Source organism: Rhinatrema bivittatum, chromosome 2, assembly GCF_901001135.1.
Source record: "Rhinatrema bivittatum chromosome 2, aRhiBiv1.1, whole genome shotgun sequence".
NCBI classification, from domain to species: domain Eukaryota; kingdom Metazoa; phylum Chordata; class Amphibia; order Gymnophiona; family Rhinatrematidae; genus Rhinatrema; species Rhinatrema bivittatum.
In genome coordinates, this window is record NC_042616.1 from 191519730 (window position 1) to 191538818 (window position 19089).

General features: G+C 44.9%; 1 protein-coding gene across 2 annotated transcripts in view; it reads left to right on the forward strand.

The window, feature by feature from the left end:
- SCIN (scinderin) overlaps positions 1-18781 on the forward strand; it is a 267968-nt gene extending 249187 nt beyond the window's left edge. For both annotated transcript variants that reach the window (XM_029588987.1, XM_029588988.1), the window contains 2 exons: positions 1453-1513; positions 17175-18781. In XM_029588987.1, coding sequence (XP_029444847.1) covers positions 1453-1513; positions 17175-17308 — 195 coding nt within the window. In that variant the 3' untranslated portion in view covers positions 17309-18781. The remainder of the gene's footprint in view (positions 1-1452; positions 1514-17174) is intronic.
- The last annotated feature ends 308 nt before the right edge of the window (positions 18782-19089 follow it).

Genomic DNA, 19089 nt, shown 5'->3' on the forward strand with positions numbered 1-19089 from the left:
CCGGCACACCAAAACAACCCTAAAACCCACCCCGACCCTTTAAAACAAACACCCCCACCCTCCCGAGCCCCCCAAAATGTTTTAAATTACCTGGGGTCCAGTGGGGGGGGGGGGTCCCGGTGCGATCTCCCGCTCTCTGGCCACGGCTGCGTTAAGAGAAATGGCGCCGATGGCCCTTTGCCCTTACCATATGACAGGGCAAAGGTAGCGTCGGCGCCATTTTGGTTCCTGTCATCCGACGTCACGAGTGCAGGAGATCACTCCCGGACCCCCGCTGGACCCCCAGGGACTTTTGGCCAGCTTGGGGGGGCCTCCTGACCCCCACAAGACTTGCCAAAAGTCCATCTGGGGTCCGGGAGCGACCTCCTGCACTCGTGCCGTATTGCCAATATTCAAAATGGCGCCGGCGCTACCTTTGCCCTCAGGCATAGGGGAAGAGGAAGGGAGGTTAGGCTAGGGGGAGGGAACTGGGGAAGGCCCCGATGTGTTGCACACGTGTAAGTGCATATTTGTTCCCCCCCTTACGCGCCAACCTGGCATTTTATAACATGCACGCATCCATATGTGCGTGCCGGGTAGCGAGCGCGCACATGGATGCACACACGTAATGTTTTAAAATCTACCCCTAAAGTTGGATCAGCCCAACTCTAATCCATTATATTATAAATGCTTTCTTATAAACAGAAAGAAAACGTTCTTTTATTCTATAAATACCAAAGAATACAGAAGATTTAACCTTCTAGGTCAAGGTTATCTGAAGCCTAGCGCTGCAAACAAGGGTTCAGTGTCCACATAAGTATGCATGCACTGCTGGCACCAAGTTTTCTTCTTCCATACCAATTTTGAAATTTAAGAAATTGCTTCCCATACATTAGAAGTAGTATAGAATCTGTCAGCCCCTTCTACATAGCAAGGCAAAGCTATTCTAAAGCTTTTTAATGGTGTACAATCAAATTCAAAAAGCCACAGTTTATAGCACCCAAAGAAAGCTCTGATACATCTACTGGCTGGATGATAGGCTGGCATAAAGAACGAAATACATTTTCAACTTGGCTAAAGCGGAATTAGTAGATGATTTCCTAGAAATAGAGATTAAAAACAATCAAAAAACATTGACGACAAAATTCAGAACCCTTGAGAGCAATAAAGAACCCAACACCTGACTCAAATCAACACTTCCGTTCATAAATGTATGCCTCTTATTTTACAGCTATCTATTCAATAATTCTTATTTAAATTGTATGGGAGATGAAATCTATTCCACAGCTTACAAACTGTAGAAGTGAGTATTCCATGGAAGGAGGCCAGTGGCTTACTACCCAAAACTCCAGATTGTTCAGCTGAATCTTTTCATGTAGTATATAGTTGTCTTGTAAAAACCCTACAGTAAGATAACATTGTATGTCATTGAGCAATGCCAATAATAACATTAGCCTGTTTTTCCCGCTATAGATATTTATTTGGATTGGCAAGGATGCTAATGAAGTTGAACGAACTGAATCTTTGAAATCAGGTATGAAACTATATTTTGTGTGGTTGATAATAATGAAAAATACCTTGGAGAAATTCAGTCAATTGATATTTGGTGTTCTATCTGTTAGGTAATGTGACGCAACATAGAAGTAAAGAGGCCTCCCACAAGACCATAATTAATACATCAATCATTCGTAATTAATGTATCAATCATTCATTTAAGACAAACTCATACAACATACATAATTATAAGCAGAAGATTATTAGTTGTGAAGAAGCAAAGATAGAGCCAGAGATCAAGCAGGGTCTGTGGTATTGCAACAAGAAAGGAAAATTAGTTCTTACCCATTAATTTTCATTCCTGTAGTACCAAGGATCAGTCCAGACTGCTGGGTTATGCCTCTCTTCCAGCAGATGGAGTCAGAGAAAAGCTGAAAAGCACCCACCATATAACCTGGTGTGCCACCTGCGATCCCTCAGTATAATCAATATCAAAGCAGAATGAATAACTGTTATTGTAACTATTATATTGTATTTTAATTCAACAACCAATGACTAGACCAAGTCAAACTTAAAGGTCTTGAGGTAAACTTATAGAAACTTCTTAAACAACACCGACCATGTCACGTAGATGCGTAGTCTGTGAAATAATCTGCCAAGAGAAATACAAACTGCTGTACGGAATCTCCTGCCAATGGGCGGGCGTCTGGACTGATCCTTGGTACTACAGGAATGAAAATTAATGGGTAAGAACTAATTTTCCTTTTCCTGTACATACCAGGATCAGTCCAGACTCTTGGGATGTACCCAAGCTGCCCTAAAAAGGGTGGGGCATGGAGAGTCCAGTTCGAAGCTCATTGCTGTCGAAGGAATCCACCTTCGGGTCCCGAACATCAAATCGGTAATGTCTAGCAAACGTTTGCAATGATTTCCAAGTAGCCACCCAGAAAATCTCTTGGGGCGAAACACATTGGCTTTCTGCCCATGACGCTGCTTGTGATCTAAGAGAACACGCCTTAAAGCCTTCTGGTACTGGGCGCCCATGACTTATGTAAGCAGAAGCAATAGCGTCCTTCAACCAGCAGGCAATAGTAGACTTAGAAGCTTTAAACCCTTTCTTAGGGCCGCTCCACAACACAAAAAGATGATCTGACAATCTGAAAGGACTGGTAACCTCTAGGTACTGTAAAAGGACTCTATGGACATCCAACCTCCTCAAATCCCTATCTTCAACAGAGAATGCTGGCATCTCGATAGACTGATTGACATGAAATGCTGAGACCACCTTCGGAAGGAATGAGGGCACTGTCTGAATAGAAATTCCCAAATCAGAAATATGCAGAAAAGGCTCTCCACATGACAAGGCTTGGAGCTCAGAAACTCGTCTAGCCGAACAGATAGCCACGAGAAATACAGTCTTAAGCGTTAAATCCTTCACCGTGGCCTGCTTCAAAGGCTCAAAGGGAGAGCTGCAAAGGCTACAGAGAACCAAATTTAAACTCCATGATGGACAGATCGCGCACTGGAGGCTTCAAGTGCTTAGCCCCTTTCAAAAACCGTACCTCATCTGGGTGAGCAGCAATGGAAGTACCATCAACCTTACCACGAAAACAGCCCAAGGCTGCTACCTGCACTCGGAGTGAACTATACGCCAAGCCCTTCCATAATCCATCCTGCAAAAAGGCAAGAATGTGGCCAATAGTGGCTTGCTGCGGGGGCAAAGTCAACCCACGGCACCAAGAATCAAACACCTTCCATACTCGAATGTAGGTGATAGATGTAGAAGTTTTTCTTGCCCGTAGAAGGGTGGTAAGAACCGCCTCCGAGTAACCCTTCTTTCTTAATTGTCTCCTCTCATAAGCCAGGCCGCTAGACAGAAGCGGTCTGCCTGATCAAAAAATACTGGACCCTGATGGAGTAGGTTTGGCAGATGACCGAGACACAAAGGACCGTCCACCGCTAGATTGACCAGATCCACTAACCATGGTCTTCACGGCCACTTCGGAGCTACTAGAATGACCTGTCATTGGTGAGAATCTGTGCTTCGTAATACCTTTCCTACCGACGGCCAAGGAGGAAACACATAAAGGAGGATGTGTGACGACCAAGGAAGTTCCAGGGCGTCCACCCCTTCCGATCCATGATCCCTTCTGCGACTGAAGAAACGGGATGCCTTGGCGTTCAGATGAGTCGCCATTAGGTCTAGGTGGGGAGTCCCCCACCGGCTCGAGACCATCTGCATCGCTTCCTCGGATGGCACCCATTCTCCGGGATCTAGCCACTGACGACTGAGGAAGTCCGCCTGAATGTTGTTGACCCGGCTATGTGAGACGCAGCAATGCAGGCAAGATTGCGTTCTGCCCAGACCATTAACATGTCTGCTTCGTCGGCCACAGGGCAGCTTCTTGTACCTCCCTGGCGGTTTATGTAGGCCACGGTGGTCGCATTGTCGGACAGAACCCGTACTGCTCAGTGATGGATCAGGGGTAGGAATTGCTGCAGCACCAGATGAACTGCTCTGGTCTCTAAGCGATTGATGGACCACTTGGTTTGTGACTGTGTCCAAAGACCTTGCGCTGACCTTGACTGACAATCTGCCCCCCAACCTGAGAGGCTGGCATCGGTAGTCACAATTATCCATTGAGGGTTCTCCAGGTCCACCCCTCGAAGTAAGTGATCCAGAATTAGCCACCAATCCAGACTGGACCTGGCTGTTTCCAGTAAAGGCAATGGAAGTTGAAACTCTCTCGACTTGGGGTCCCAACGTGAAAGGAGTGCCCTCTGCAAAGATCTCATGTGCGCAAAAGCCCAAGGAACCAATTCCAGCGTAGATGCCATAAAACCAAGAACCTGCAAATAGTCCCACACTACCGGTGAGGGGAGAGACAACAGGCACCGTACCTGAGACATCAACCGGTCCATCCGCACCAGAGGGGGTGAAACCTTGCCGATAGCAGTATCAAAGCGGGCTCCTAAAAACTCCAACACCTGGGAGGGAATCAATTGGCTCTTGGCACAATTGACCACCCAGCCCAGGGATCGTAGTCGGCACAATACCGAATGAACCACTTCCCTGCAAAGAATCTCCGACTTTGCTCGTATAAGCCAATCGTCTAGATAGGGATGAACCAAGATGCCTTCCCGTTGAAGGCTCGCTGCCACTACCACCATTACCTTGGTGAATAAACGAGGAACTGTCGCTAGCCCGAAAGTCCCATGATCATGAACCTCAGAAACCTCTGATGGGATGGTTGGATTCCTATGTGAAGGTAGGCCTCCGTCAAATCCAAAGAAGCCAAAAATTTGCCTTTGTGGACAGTCGCAATGACCGATCTCAACGTTTCCATGCGAAACCGTGGTACCCTCAACACCCTAGTGACCTGCTTGAGATCCAATATTGGTCGGAAAGAGCCCTCCTTCTTGGTACTGCGAAATAGATGGAGTAGCAACCTGTCCAGCGTTCGGCTCCAGGAACCGAAACAATGGCCCCGAGAGCTTTCAACTGGGACAACGTTTGGAGGATGACTTGCTGCTTCTGTGGGGGTCCGCAAGGTGATTGCAGGAAGAGATCCCGCAGGGGTCGAGCAAAATCCAAAGCGTAACCGTGATTTATAATATCTAGGACCCAATGGGCTGAGGTAATCTTGACCCATTCCTCCCGAAAACGCGAAAGTCGACCCCCGATCTGTGGAACCGAGGAATGAGCCGGCGCTCCTTCATTGGGGAGATTTATTGTTGTGGGCAAAGGCATGGGTGGCTGCGGTACGCTGAGGCAGTCTGCCTCGAAAGGAATACGTCCATGATTGTGCTTGGGTAGCTGATTGTCGAGGGTTATAGGACGAGGAATCCCTACCAGTCCTGAAACGGCGTTGCTCCTGAAAATGGTCCCTGTAGGTACCAGGTGAGTGGCCCGACCTGGGCTTGTCCTCCGGGAGCTTATAAACCTTATTGTCTCCCAAGGCCTTTATAAGCTGTTCAAGTTCATTTCCAAATAATAATTTCCCCCTAAAAGGGAAGGAACCTAGCTGAGACTTGGAGGAGGCATCCACCGACCAGTTACGTAGCCATAGAAATCGCCTGGCAGACACCGCCAAAGACGTAGTGCGTGCCAAAGTACGGAGGAGATCATACAAGGCATCAGCTGTATAGGCCACCGCCGATTCCATTCGGTTCGCCTGCTCAACCTCCCCCGAGCGAAGGTCCTGGGCTGTGAGCATCTGTTGAACCCAATGGAGGGTAGCCCTTTGCATAAAGCTATTACATACTGTGGCTTGTACCCCCAAGGCAGACACTTCAAAAATCCGTTTAAGTAACTCTTCCAGTTTTCTATCCTGGAGGTCCTTGAGTGCTGTGCCTCCAATCACCAGGATAGTAGTATGCTTCGCTATGGCTGTGACCACTGAATCTACCTTGGGAACTTTAAGGAGATTGAGTAAGCCATTGGGAAGTGGGTAAAGCTTCTCCATGGCCCTGCTAACCCTCAATGAGGCTTCAGGTGTTTCCCATTCACGGGCATGAGCTGAAAAAGCTTTGGATGGAATGGAAAAGTTTGGGGTGGAGCCCGAAGACCCGCCAAAACCGTATCCCCTGGGGAGTTGTCCGACACCTCTTGCGGGATAAGGATCTCCAGTTTCTGGAGTACATGAGAGATTAAGGGGTCCAGTTCCTCTCTGCTGAACAAGCGGAGTACCTGTGGATCATCCCCCTCCACTGGGGTGGCATTATCTATTCCATCACCTCCCGCCTGGGTGGAGGGATCCAGAAACTCCGGATCCGCTGGAATAAGAGGGTCTGACAACCCCCCCCCCCCCCCCCCCGGATTCTTCCGTGTAGTGCCAGGTTCAGGCCTCCACTGATCCTTGGAAGCTCTGAAAATCTTAGCCTGTACAGGAGACTGGAATTCCTCATCAGCCTCAGCTTCCATATATGCCTTGTGTAGAAGTAGAACAAACTAAGAAGGAAAGGGGTGCTGCCTTTTAAGGGCTCCCCCGACAACATAGGCAGAGGCAGAGCCGAGGCATCCTGCAAGCCGCGCGGTCGCTGGGGACTGAGAACCGGCGGGGACAGAGGGGAAGGATCCTACTCCTCCCCCGATGAAACTGCGTCCCTGTCAGCTGCAGGCAAGATGGCCGCTGCTCCCGCGCTGATCGAGAGTGAGGCAGGCCCTTGCCTGACAGCTGACTGCTGACCGGCAAGCCACGTGGACCTGGCAAGGCCGCCCCCCCCCCCCCCGAGCCAAATTTGGCCGGCGCAAAGGCCCCTCGCCCCTGGGAAGGCACCAGGAGCAGAGGCCTTGGCGAGAGAGATGGATCCCCGGCTCTCCACACGCTGTACACGTGCTGCCATGCGGCATGAAGGAGAGAAGTGCAGCAGCCGGGTGAAATCTCCACCCCCTCCGGAGGCCCGGGAGATTTTGAGCAGGCAACGGCTGACAAAGGGGAGCAAACAGAGGTAAAAATAAAGTGGCTTAATTAATGTTAGTTTCCCTTTTCTGTTTTTTCTTTTTTTTTTAATATAAGTCAGCCTAGGTGGACAGCCAGGCCATAATTAGAAGGCACAAAACATTTCAGATCTGTCCAGGGAGGGGGAGAGTGACCGGCCCCACCGGTAAGTTTTCCCCCTCCGCTCACCGGGTCAGTAATCCAATATTCCGGGAAATTAGTTGCAGGGCAATGCTCTGCCTTGCCTGCCAGAAGATAGCTGCTGTTTCCCTGCAAACTAAAAAAATGCCCTTCTTTTTATTGTTTGTTTGTTTTTTTTTACAGTAAAGTTTGATTTAGTCAAAGGTTGTTTGAAAAAGTGAAATCAAACCTGATGGGAACAAATCCCGGGAAATTTAATCAGAACCAGGACCGCAGGTTATGCCTCTCAATCTGCTGGAGTCAGAGAAATACTGGGGGATCGCAGGTGGCACACCAGGTTATATGGTGGGTGCTTTTCAGCTTTTCTCTGACTCCATCTGCTGGAAGGGAGGCATAACCCAGCAGTCTGGACTGATCCTGGTACGTACAGGAATGGAAAATAGACAGAGTGAATGGGCTGTGCAGTATTATCTTACGTGTCTGTGTTTCTGTTCTTGGCTGGACCACTTACATAATTCCTACATTTTAGATCCTTGCATAGTTCACTGGTGGCTATTCTGGGTGAATCTGAATGTAGTATTTTATTTTGAAAAGAGCTTCGCTGCAGGCACAGAACAGGAAAATCTTTCTGAAAATTAGAATATGTAAAAGGAAGTTCAGTATTCAGATCATTTTGATTAGTCAGCTGAATTGACTGGGTGTTCAGTGTAACAGCATCACAACAATGAGGTCATTCAAAAGGAATTGCCTGTAGGAGAACCAAGGTTTCCATTCATTTAAATTAACAAAGATAAAAACAACCAAGGAAACACAAAATTGGTTTACAAGGCTTCTTTCAAAGCACTTTTTAGTGACACAGAAGAATGGTTCAGTTATGCTGCTCTATTCACTTCCCATGAATGAAGAAGGCATGTGAGATGCGTTAAAATTTAAAAAGAATATTAAACTCATTTAGCTTAAAACTTTTTGCACATGGTAAAATTCTCTTAATTTTAACGGTTGAAATTAGTGTGGAAAACTCTAGTGGAAAAGTGAAATACCTGTTATTTTCAGGTCTAATTATTAACATAAACTAAAAATATGCATTAGCACATGTTTTTAATGAGCGTTAATAATAACTAAAGCAAACACAAGATTTACCAAAAACTAAATCCCACGTTTGCTCAAGTAATGTGTGTTTCCCTGGCCTGACATGCATGTATATTGCCAGCACCAATAATGCATGCTCATTACTGGCTTTCCAGCCATCGTTAATGGGGAAGTAACTCTGTGTGCAAGTCTTCCTTCCTATCCCCCGGACAGCCCCCCTCTCCTCTCCCTCACCACAGATCACTCATGTCCAGTCCCCTCCCCCTTTTAAACCTTACCATCCACCTGCATACCAACAGTTAAACACTCCCCCACTGAGCAATCACGTCCCTCCCAGTTCACTCAGACACCTTTTCCCTTATGCTAAAAACAGCCTTAAGGTCTCCGAGGCAGGAGCGACCACCAGTCACTCCTGCTCCACCAATGTCCAAATTCAAAATTAGGCCGACTCACCCATGGTTTACTCTTGCCTATAGTGAGTAGCAAAGGGGTGCCATGGGTAAGCCGGCCTAATTTTGAATTTTGCTGGGGATACTTGGGGGGGGGGGGGGGATGGGCAAGGATGAATTCCAAGGTGGCATTAAGATAGAGGTGGATTTTATAAGGGAGTGGGGTTTGGACAAAGGTGAATCTGTGAGGAGGTATCTCCTTGAATGGAGGTTGCCTAGTAGCATGGTTAGGAATGGCTCAACATTTGGGGCTCAGACCTGGCTTGACCAGGTGCGCAGACCATGCATTTGCACAGAGCAGCATATCTGGGGGGGGGGGGGTGTTCTGTGGCAACAGGAGAGGCTGCGGGGCCACTGGCGGAGCCAAATCCACTGGTGACTGAAGAGGAAGAGACATTGCGGGCTGCCGGCGGAGATCAACTTGCCAGCGGCCGAAAAGGAAGAGAGGCCATGGGCCATCAGCGAAGTTCAACCCATCAGCGGCCGAAAATATGAAGAGACTGCAATGTTCCCTTTAATCTACAGGGTCAGGGAAGCGGAAACTGTACTCACCCATGGGAAAAATTGTGTGCAGGCGCACACAGCTTCCACTTCCCCGCCCCCAGTTCAGGAAAGCCTGAAAGCTGTAGTGGGGTTATCACAGCACAGACTGAATTCAGGAGGAGGCTGTGTGTGTGTGTGTCTGTGTTTGTGTGAGAGCCCATGTATGTGTCTGTGGAACAGTCTGTATGCTTGTGTGTGTTTGTGTGAGAGCCTGTGTGCATATGTGTTTGTATGTTTGAGAGCCTGTGTGTGTGTATGCCTGTGAGAGCCTAGAAGTATGTGTCACATACAGGCTCTCACAGGCATGCACACACATACATAATGTGTCTGTGAAGGAGAGCTTGTGTGTGGGCACAAATATGAGAGAGAGAGAGTGTGAGAGAATGAGGGCCTGATATTCAAAGCACATTCAACACTATTTAACCAGATAAGTTGGACTTATGCTACTGCTGAATCTGTGCCTATGGCTAAAAGTTACATGCACAAATTATAGGTGTGTACTGGGTGGATTGGGGCAGAGTGGATTAGCCGTATAAGTACACGTGTAACTTTAGATGCCCCATAGAGCAGGTCTAAACTTAGCCAGGTAGACTTATCCGGCTAAGTGCGTATATATACCTGTCTAGCCATTCGCTTTGCCATGCTGCTGAAAATACATTGTAATTTAGCCGGATAAGTTCTAACCAGCTAAGGGGTAGATTTTAAAAGCTCTATATGCACCAAATCAGGGAGATTTGTGCGTCTCTCGGACTGGCATGTGGTGCGCATATTTTAAGAAGCGTCCATGGACAAGCATATCTCCCGATACGCTCACAAAAGAAAAAGTCCAAAGAAGGGGCGGGGTGTTCACGTGGTTTGGGTGGGACATGGGCATTCCAGGAATTTAAATGGAAACCAGCTCATAAGTATTTACGCGCACAAGCGTGCGCCAGGGTCCCCTGCTGCATAACTTTACTTTTTTTATAGATGGCGTGTAAGTTATAAAACAAAAAAAAAATCTAGACTAGTCAGTGAGGTTTTAAGGGTTGAGGCAGGTAGGGTAAAATAGAGGTTAGTTAACTAGGGGGTTTGGAAGTCCTATCCTGTAATTGGACAAAGTGGGAATGAACTGGTTTAACTGGTAATTGCGTCGGCGTATATTAAAATCCCCCCACTTATGCAGTAGGAGCGGCACAGGCGCGCATCCATATATAATGGTACGCACATTTACGTGAGTCCAGCTGATTTTATAAGATGTGCGCAATTATGTACGCATGTTATGAAATGGCTGCGTCCATGGATGTGAGCCGGCATACACGTGCTCATGTACGCCCACGCAGCTGTTTTAAAGTTACCGTCCTTGTTATTTATATGGCCAGTTTTGAATATCTAACCCTGAATGTGTTATTGTGGGTCTGTGCATGAGAGAAGAGAAGATAAAGTTTGTGCGGCCTTATCTTTCCCAATCCATGACAATCTTAGGGTGATTGAAAATCAAAAAATCCCAGGTATGTAGAGCAGGAGATTTTTTTAATCCTTATTAGTTTTAATTATTGAGTGTAATTTGATCTTTCTGCTGTTTTAAAATATTTTATTGTTTAGGAAATATTAGAACTTTTTCATTATTGGATTTTTATTTATCAAATGCTTTGAAATGTTTTATTGGTGTTAGGAAAGTTTTGGATATTCTATTTATTAAGTGGTTTGAAATATTTATTTTATAAATATGATTTTAATATTATGATTAATGTTTTATATTTCTTGATTTTATTATTTAATGTTTTATGAAGAATGGTAATGCTTCTGTTTTTCCATTGTTGCTCTACATATAGAGGCTGGCTTCTTGTGGATTCCAGTTCAGTTCTTCTCAGTACTTTTCTATTTATACTTTGTATTCTCTTTATTCTATATTTGGTCAGGGTCTGTCTGTGTTCTGCCTATGTGACTGTGGTAAGGTATTTTGCTGGCAAGAAATTTCTGGGTAGGGATCTATAGCAGCCTGGCTTGTTCTGTTTTCTGTTCTGTTGGTGTTCTAGGGTCTGGTATAATATAGGCAGTGTTGCCTTTTCATAGATACAGTTGTTTCTGTTTGAGTGCTGGCAGTTGTTTTGGTATGGGAGGTGTTGTGGTTTTGACGTAGTCATGGGCCCTTGATCGCTAACAAAGATGGCACCTGTAGCGATAGGCTGACTCCAGTAGTAACAGACACAGAGAAATAGGGTCTTTATTATACAGCAACATTGATGGTAATGTTCCATCTGAAGGCTGCTGAGAAAAGAATGCAGTTACACAGTCTCACCAGGTCCCGAGAGGGAGATGGGTCCGGTAGTGATCCGCAAGGCAGGGTAGGCTGGGAACCCAGGTCTAGATAGAAAGACCATGGAGAGTAGATCCAGTAGTGGTCCACGGTAGGCCGAGGATCTACATTGAGAAAGATGAGACAGTGCTGAGACAGAACTGGAGCGGTGGTACTCACTCTGATGTTGACAGTTGAAGTAGGAGAGACCCCCTGAGGATAGACAGGAGTAAGGCAAGGCCCCCGAGTAGCGAGTAACTTGGTGTCCTTGTTGGTAGCAGATAACCCCGGTGGATATGGAGGAAAAAGGCCCCCGAGGAGCGGGTACCTAAGTCGTCTTGGAACAAGAATTCACAGAGCGGAAGGCGTATGGTCACAAGTTACGTCAACAGGAAAGATTCATGGAGACAAGGAATTAGGAGGTAGAGTCCTTGCTAACTCGATTAGCAGGACAAGCAAGAGGGTTTAAATACCCTACTCTGATGATATCACCAAGGAAGCTGAGCCCGGGTTTCCCACCCTGGGCCCTTTAAGACAGAGGGTTCTGTCGACACGCATGTCCCTGCGACATCAGGGGATGGGGCTTAGATGGCAGCTGCGTTCCTGCCGCAGAAGAAGGCTTCTCACCCACGGAGCAGGCCGCACAGCATGCTGTGGTGCTGCTGGAGTCAGTGTTGGGCTGCCCGGAGCTGTGACTCAGCGGCAGGGATAGGTGAGTATGGTCGACCACGGGAATTCATCTCACAAGTGATCGACCCCCGTAACAATACCCCCTCCTCAAGGGCCGCCCAGGAGAGTCGTCATCGTCCGTAATCCAGCCCTCCTCTTCGTCTTGAAAATCCAAGACATGATCATCTATGGAATGTAGAGAGGTAGGCATCTCGGGTGGGTCTTGCAAGTAGACCACGGGTTCTGTGACAACTAAGGGAGATAGGAAGGAATCCCATCTTGTACTCTTCTGTTGCAAAAGGGCATGTAGATGCTGGATCTCCCATTCCATGTAAGCCAATATGGACAGAAGACCTTGAGTGGCTTGTTCATGTGATTTCACAAGGACATCGTTCTCCAATGTTTTTTGTACCAACTGTTCTTTTAACTGGGCGAACACCATTTGTGATTGTGAGATGGATTCCCATGAAGAGTCAGCCTTACACAGAGTCTCCTTGGGTATTTCCTGAGGGAGCAAGGGCACCGACATGGTTATAGCGACCGTCAGAGGTATTCAGCGCTGAGGTCATCAGGCCCCGGGGCCTTATTGGATTTACTCCCTTTAATTGCCCCTATTAGCTCTTCTATTTTTATGGGCTGATTCAAGGCTTCCAATTGGGACTCAGTAATTTGGAGAATATGCAGCCCTCTAAAAAATTCATCCTCTTGAAGTGGGCCACTTTTCCTATCATCGATATATAGGCGTTCATAAAATGAACGAAATTCAGCACATATGTCTGCTCCCGAGTGCAGGAGTTTGCCCCTCGGTTCTGCAATTTGTCTATGATTGTTTTCCCTCTAGCCATCCGCACAATTCTGGCTAGTAAGCGGCCTGATTTATTCCCAAACCGAAACAGGTTGTGCATCCCTTTACATAGCATCTGCTGTGCTCTCTCATGTAATATAGAATTGAGAGTATGAAGAGTGGTCTTATATTCCGTTTGTGTTTCACTGTTATTCTGCTGAGCCAGCCTAGTTTTTGCGTGGCCTAGCTTCGATTCCAGCAAATGTATGTTTTTTGACAGAGCCTTATTTTTAGCAATCAAATAGGATGTAATATCTCCCCTCATTACCACTTTACTGGTTTCCCAGTATAGCCAGGGATCATTTTTATGAAGACCATTATGCTTTTCAAATTCTTTCCATTTCCCAAGAACTCCTGAAGTGTTCTATGTCCCATCAAATGGCAAGAGAAGGGCCATAATCTAACCTGACTTTCCTTAGGTCCCATACCTATGTCGACCCAGATCTGTGCGTGATCCGAGATCTCTATCGGCCCAATTTTCACTTGGCTGACTTTGGCGAACAGGAACTCCGACACCAAGATGTAGTCTATTCGAGACAGTGTGGCGTGTGCCCTTGAGACATGTGTATAATCTCTCTCAGTCGAATTTAATGTTTGCCAGATATCAAGCAGGTGCAATTCAGAGCACAGATATGCAATGCCTTTACCAGAAAGGTCTGGCAGTGGTAGGGTTGGCCAAGATCTATCGATATTAGGTTCATGAACACAGTTGAAATTCCCCATCACTATTAAAGGGCCTCTTTGTGCCGGAATCAGCATTTGAACCACATCCTGAAAATAGGCATGATTATATGCATTAGGGGCATAACTGTTACAAATCGTAACTTCCCGTCCCTGTATCTTTCCCACCAATATGAGATATCTACCCTTGTCATCTGAAATTTGCTGCAAAAGTTTGAACTTAATACTTTTGTGTATCAAAATGGCTACTCCTGCCTTGCACCCAAGTGCTGGTGTAAACTAACAGTGGCCTATCCATTGTTTTTTCAATTTCCTACTTTCATCGGCAGACAAATGTGTCTCCTGCAGACCTGCAATTCCCACCTTCTGTCTCTGAAGTGCACTAAGCACCTTCTGTCTCTTAATGGGGGTTCCATTGCCTCCCACATTCCAAGATATATATCGCACAGTACTCATCCTGTTTGCATAGGGGTTTCATATCTATTCAAATCTCCCTGGCATGCTTGGCTTGATGATCTCCCAGCCTGGACCATCAGCCCTCCTCCTTCCAATAACTGTAGCCATAACCTTCCAACACCTAGAATTAACACCAGCTCCCATTCCTGTTGCTCCTCCCATCCCCTCCCCCCCCCCCCACCCCCGAACTGTGTTGAACAGCAACCAAAACCTCATTCCTTATTTTGGAATATCTTATAATGCCCTGGAAAATCCAGGCAAGAGGTCAGTAATTCGTGCACTCGGGTACTAAACCCCCCCCCCCCCCCCCCCCCAGTAATGCACACCAACTTTGAGAAACTGAAAACAAGAACAGTTTTAACCATACCTTCTTTAATCTATACCTTCTCTCACTTTGCCAACTTCTAAACAAATTGAATCTAAAACACTTTATTTATGCCGACGACGTCCAGATTGTGATCCCCCTCCAAGAATCCATTAATAAAACTCTAAAACTGTGGGAAAACTGTTTCAAAGAAATTAATGACCTCCTATCCAGCTTAAACCTAATTCTAAACCAATCAAAAAGTGAATTCCTGCTAATCTCACCGGATAACTGCAAAATCACTACGAACCCGCCAGCCAACTTACAAATATCAAAAGTAAGAGATCTAGGAGTATCCATAGACAACAGACTAAACCTAAAAGCATTTATTAAGCAAACAACTAAAGACTGCTTCCACAAACTACACACATTAAAAAGAATAAAACCCCTATTCATTTCCATGATTATAGAACAGTGCTCCAAGCAATAATCTTTGCGAAAATAGATTATTGCAACGCTATACTACTAGGCCTCCCATCATCCCATACCAAACCTCTCCAAATGATTCAAAACACTGCAGCAAGAATCCTAACTAACAAGAAAAGAAGAGATCACATCACGCCGGTCCTTAAAGACCTTCACTGGCTGCCAATCCACTTCAGGATAATCCATAAATCCCTAACCACAATCTTCAAAAATATCCATGGACTAGCTCCACTCCATCTACAAATAGCACTTAAAAAACACTCCTCCAACAGACCCACTAGAGAAGTGTACAGAGAACTTCTACAGGTACCACACGCCAATACCACCCAACACATAACCCTGAGAGACAGGGCCTTCTCTACAGCAGGCCCCTCACTATGGAACTCAATCCCCTTAGAATTACGACAGGAACCATGTCTTCCAACCTTCAGAAAGAGACTTAAGACATGGCTGTTCAAGAAAGCCTTTCCGGACTCTGACTGATGATCTCACCAAATACAGAAAGACGGTCTATCTCCCACTAAACTGATACGGACATACCAAACACTACACGTTCTTATTCTTGTTAAATTTCTATCGTCTTATTCTTCTTCTTTTCCCAGTTAGAACCATCCTTGTTTTATTGTAACTGATTTTTTCTGCGCACTGTTATAACTTGTTATAATTTGTAAATATATAAAATGTATACTCATGTTATATTTATACACGTTTATAATGTATTGATCACCCCTGTTTTATGTAAACCGACATGATACGAATCTCCGTGAATGCCGGTATAGAAAAACTCAAATAAATAAATAAATAAATACAATCAGAAATATACCAGAACAGCTAGCCACCTTCTCTGTACGAGTTCTAAATGTGAGAATTTTGTAACTCCAGGTATAATTTAACATGCATCAGTAACATTATCCATAACTTTACTGAAATTATGGGAGTCCCAGTGTAAACGTGAGCACCATAACCTGCTCTCGTAACATGGCAGTAATTTAAGCCCAGTAGCACTGGCAAGCCAATCAGCCACCTTTGCCGGTGTATGAAAGGTGTGCACCTTGCCTTCTTTCCAGATCTTCAGGGTGGCTGGGAATTGTAGGGCAAACCATATGTCTTTGTTATATAGATCATTGCACATAGGTGAGAAGAGCCTTCTTTTAGCTGCCACTGTGGCAGAAAAGTCCTGAAAAATCACTATCTTATGGTCATGGTACCTTAAGTCCTTATGTTTCCTGTAAGCAATGAGTACAGCCGACCTTTGCGCCCAATTCAAGAAACGGGCAATCACTAGCCTTGGGCGCCTGTCTGTGTCCCTCCTGGGACCCAAGCAGTGAGCTCTTTCTATAACCAGCTTTCCTGCCAAGGACTCTAACTGCAGAGCTCCAGGGAGCCATTCTTCCAATAATTGCTGCAGATCTCCCTCCTGCACCTCCTCTGGAAAGCCCATAAATTTGAGGTTATTGCGCCTTGCCGATTTTTCAGGTCTTCCATTTTGTTTTCGGCTACATTCACCGTATTTTCCAGAGTAGCAACACGAGCAGTGAGGGCCTGCTGATCCTCTTCAACTGCCGCGATCCTGCCCTCCGCTATCTCTATTCGCCTGCCTATATCCCCCAGAGTGTCTTTGACCACTGTGAAATTTTCACTGATGCCATCAAATTTATGCTCGAGTGCCGCCACGACCGCCGCTGTGAGCCTCACCACTGCCGCCTCGTCCAGGCCCGTGCCATCAGAAGCTTTCCTGCAGTCGGCCATCTTTGAATCAGCACTGCCGATTTTACCTTTTTCTCTGTCTTTCCGCTGCGGCTTCACTGACATGTCCAAAGCACTCGAAACAGCTGGAATTGGCACTGAATATGTTCACAGTGAGGGGCTCCCTATTGCCACGATTTGTTTGCAGATTTTCACTCTGGTTTGAAAGGTTTTTGGAGGGCCAGCACCTGGAGCTCTGATGAGCACGTCTCACCAGGCTCACCACATCACGTGACCTCCAGGCACCGGACTTTTAAAATTTATCTTAAAGTGCACAATTTTTACTGATTTATTTATAATTTCTTTCTTTTGAATGTATTCTTTGTGTAACAGACAATTGTAACAATGGATCTACTCTTTTCTGCTATATATGTATGATATTTCTTCCATGCTAATAAATAGTTTATGAAAAAAAACCAAACATATGCCATGACAACTGAAATAAAATGTGGATTATATGTAGTTATGTTACTGGTGTTTTGATAAAATGTGCACTGTTTTGATTGTATTTTGAAAAGCCTTATATTTGAATTTGTTAAGGGAAAACTTTTTTTTTCTTTTCTTTCTATCTTTACAGCTAAGCAGTACATCGAGACAGATCCTTCCGGAAGAGACAAGGGCACACCCATTGTCATTGTGAAACAAAGCAATGAGCCCCCAACATTTACAGGATGGTTTCTGGGCTGGGACTCCAAAAGATGGCAAAATTGATTCTTCACAGAAAATCTCAAGACTAAAAACAGCACAAACCACAAAACTACTGATCTGCAGCATTTCCAAGCAGCATTTTGCAGTATATGTAAATGAAGTAAAGCAAATAGCAGCACTAGGTTGGATTTATATAGCACTTTTTATCTAAACAACATCTATACAGTTTAGTACTTCAGAAACAGGCGTGCAACCACCTCTGTGGTGGATGGCTTTGCAGTATACTCAGCACGCGTTTTGCATCTAGAGTGCAGGGAAGCAGTATCGGATGAAACAGAGTTTTGTGCTACGTCTTCCTATTTCTGTTGTCCACCTACACTCCTTAAAGTAACATGCTGTGCCAAGGCAGATGTTATAGTTATTTTTTCAAAAAATTATAGAAATGCCAATATTAAACATATTAACCCCCTAAATTTTTCATAGATCTTCAGTATGAAAAGCTAGACCAGTCCTTCCCCTCTCCATCCCCACATACACACCCTCCATTCCCCTTTGATTTCAACTTCATTCTGAGCTGAAGTGAATTCAGTTACTGGCCTGAAATCACTCTCTGATAAGATGAATGATAGTATCCTATGTGGTAGCAGAAACTGGCAGCTGGCTTTGGTCACTAAGATCTGATTTTTTTCTGACACTTCTGAGAGCTGGCCATTTGGGAGAAGTACACTCTCTGTCTATAGTGCCCAACTGCTGTCATTTCAACAGTAGAAATGTCACATTCATATGTATATTGGAATATGCCATTCTATTGATGTAGTTTTGTTTTTTAAGGGAAAATAGATTAATTTTTTAAAGTAACATTTTATTTTTTCTTAAAGTTCCCTTTACCTGTTAACAGCTTCATCTGGGCTTTCAAGACAATGTCACTGGTGAAAAAATGTCATACCTAAATGTTGGATTTTTTTTTTTTAAGTTTTATATATAGACAAACATTAATAAAATATTAATTATGGAATACAGCAGATGACAAAACATTAAGGGCTATATAAATTAGAATTTTGAAAGCGAGGACAGATCTGTTCTATGGCCCGTAACCTTCTCGGAGCCTTGAATTTCATCACTCTGCCTTACAGTGAGGTGCTTTCAACGACTATAAAGAAGACAAAAAGAGACATGCCAGCTTTTTGCTGGCTGTCTGTAAAACAACCCATGGCTTCATTTCATTTGGTCACAGTACTTTTTCATTTTTCATAATTACTGTGCTAAAGAAATCCACAATAAACAGAGGCAGAACACCAAATAAAGCACAGGGCATTTAAATTGCTGCACTTTCAAGTGAGGAAAAAACAAACTGCTATGTTTCCTTGAAAGAAAAACAAAGGTGAATTAGACATAAGTATATGAGCGCTCAGAGTGGTTCAGCAGAATGCTGTATAGTTTTGCTCATTTTAAGTTTTATTGTAGTTTCTAGTTGCTTCGCTGTGGATATATGTTTTCTTATGTGAAGAAACTGATTAAATATACTATCTCAGGCTACTTTTGTGGGAAATTAATTGGTCTCCAATAGATTCAAGCTCTCTGGAGAAGTGCAGCTTTTATTTTCTTGGGAAACACTTCATAGCAATGTTTTTGGGGTTTTTTTGTGTGTGTATACGTTGGCTTAGTTCATTTGGACCGAGCACTTGTGTTTGTAAAGCATGATTACCCCTATATATTATTGAGGTAGATGCTAGAAAAGTCCTTTTCAAATTCTTTATTGGGTGGAGATGTATAAAATCAACAAGGAACGTTCCTTATTGATGTTATACGTCTCCACCCAATAAAGAATTTGAAAAGGACTTTTC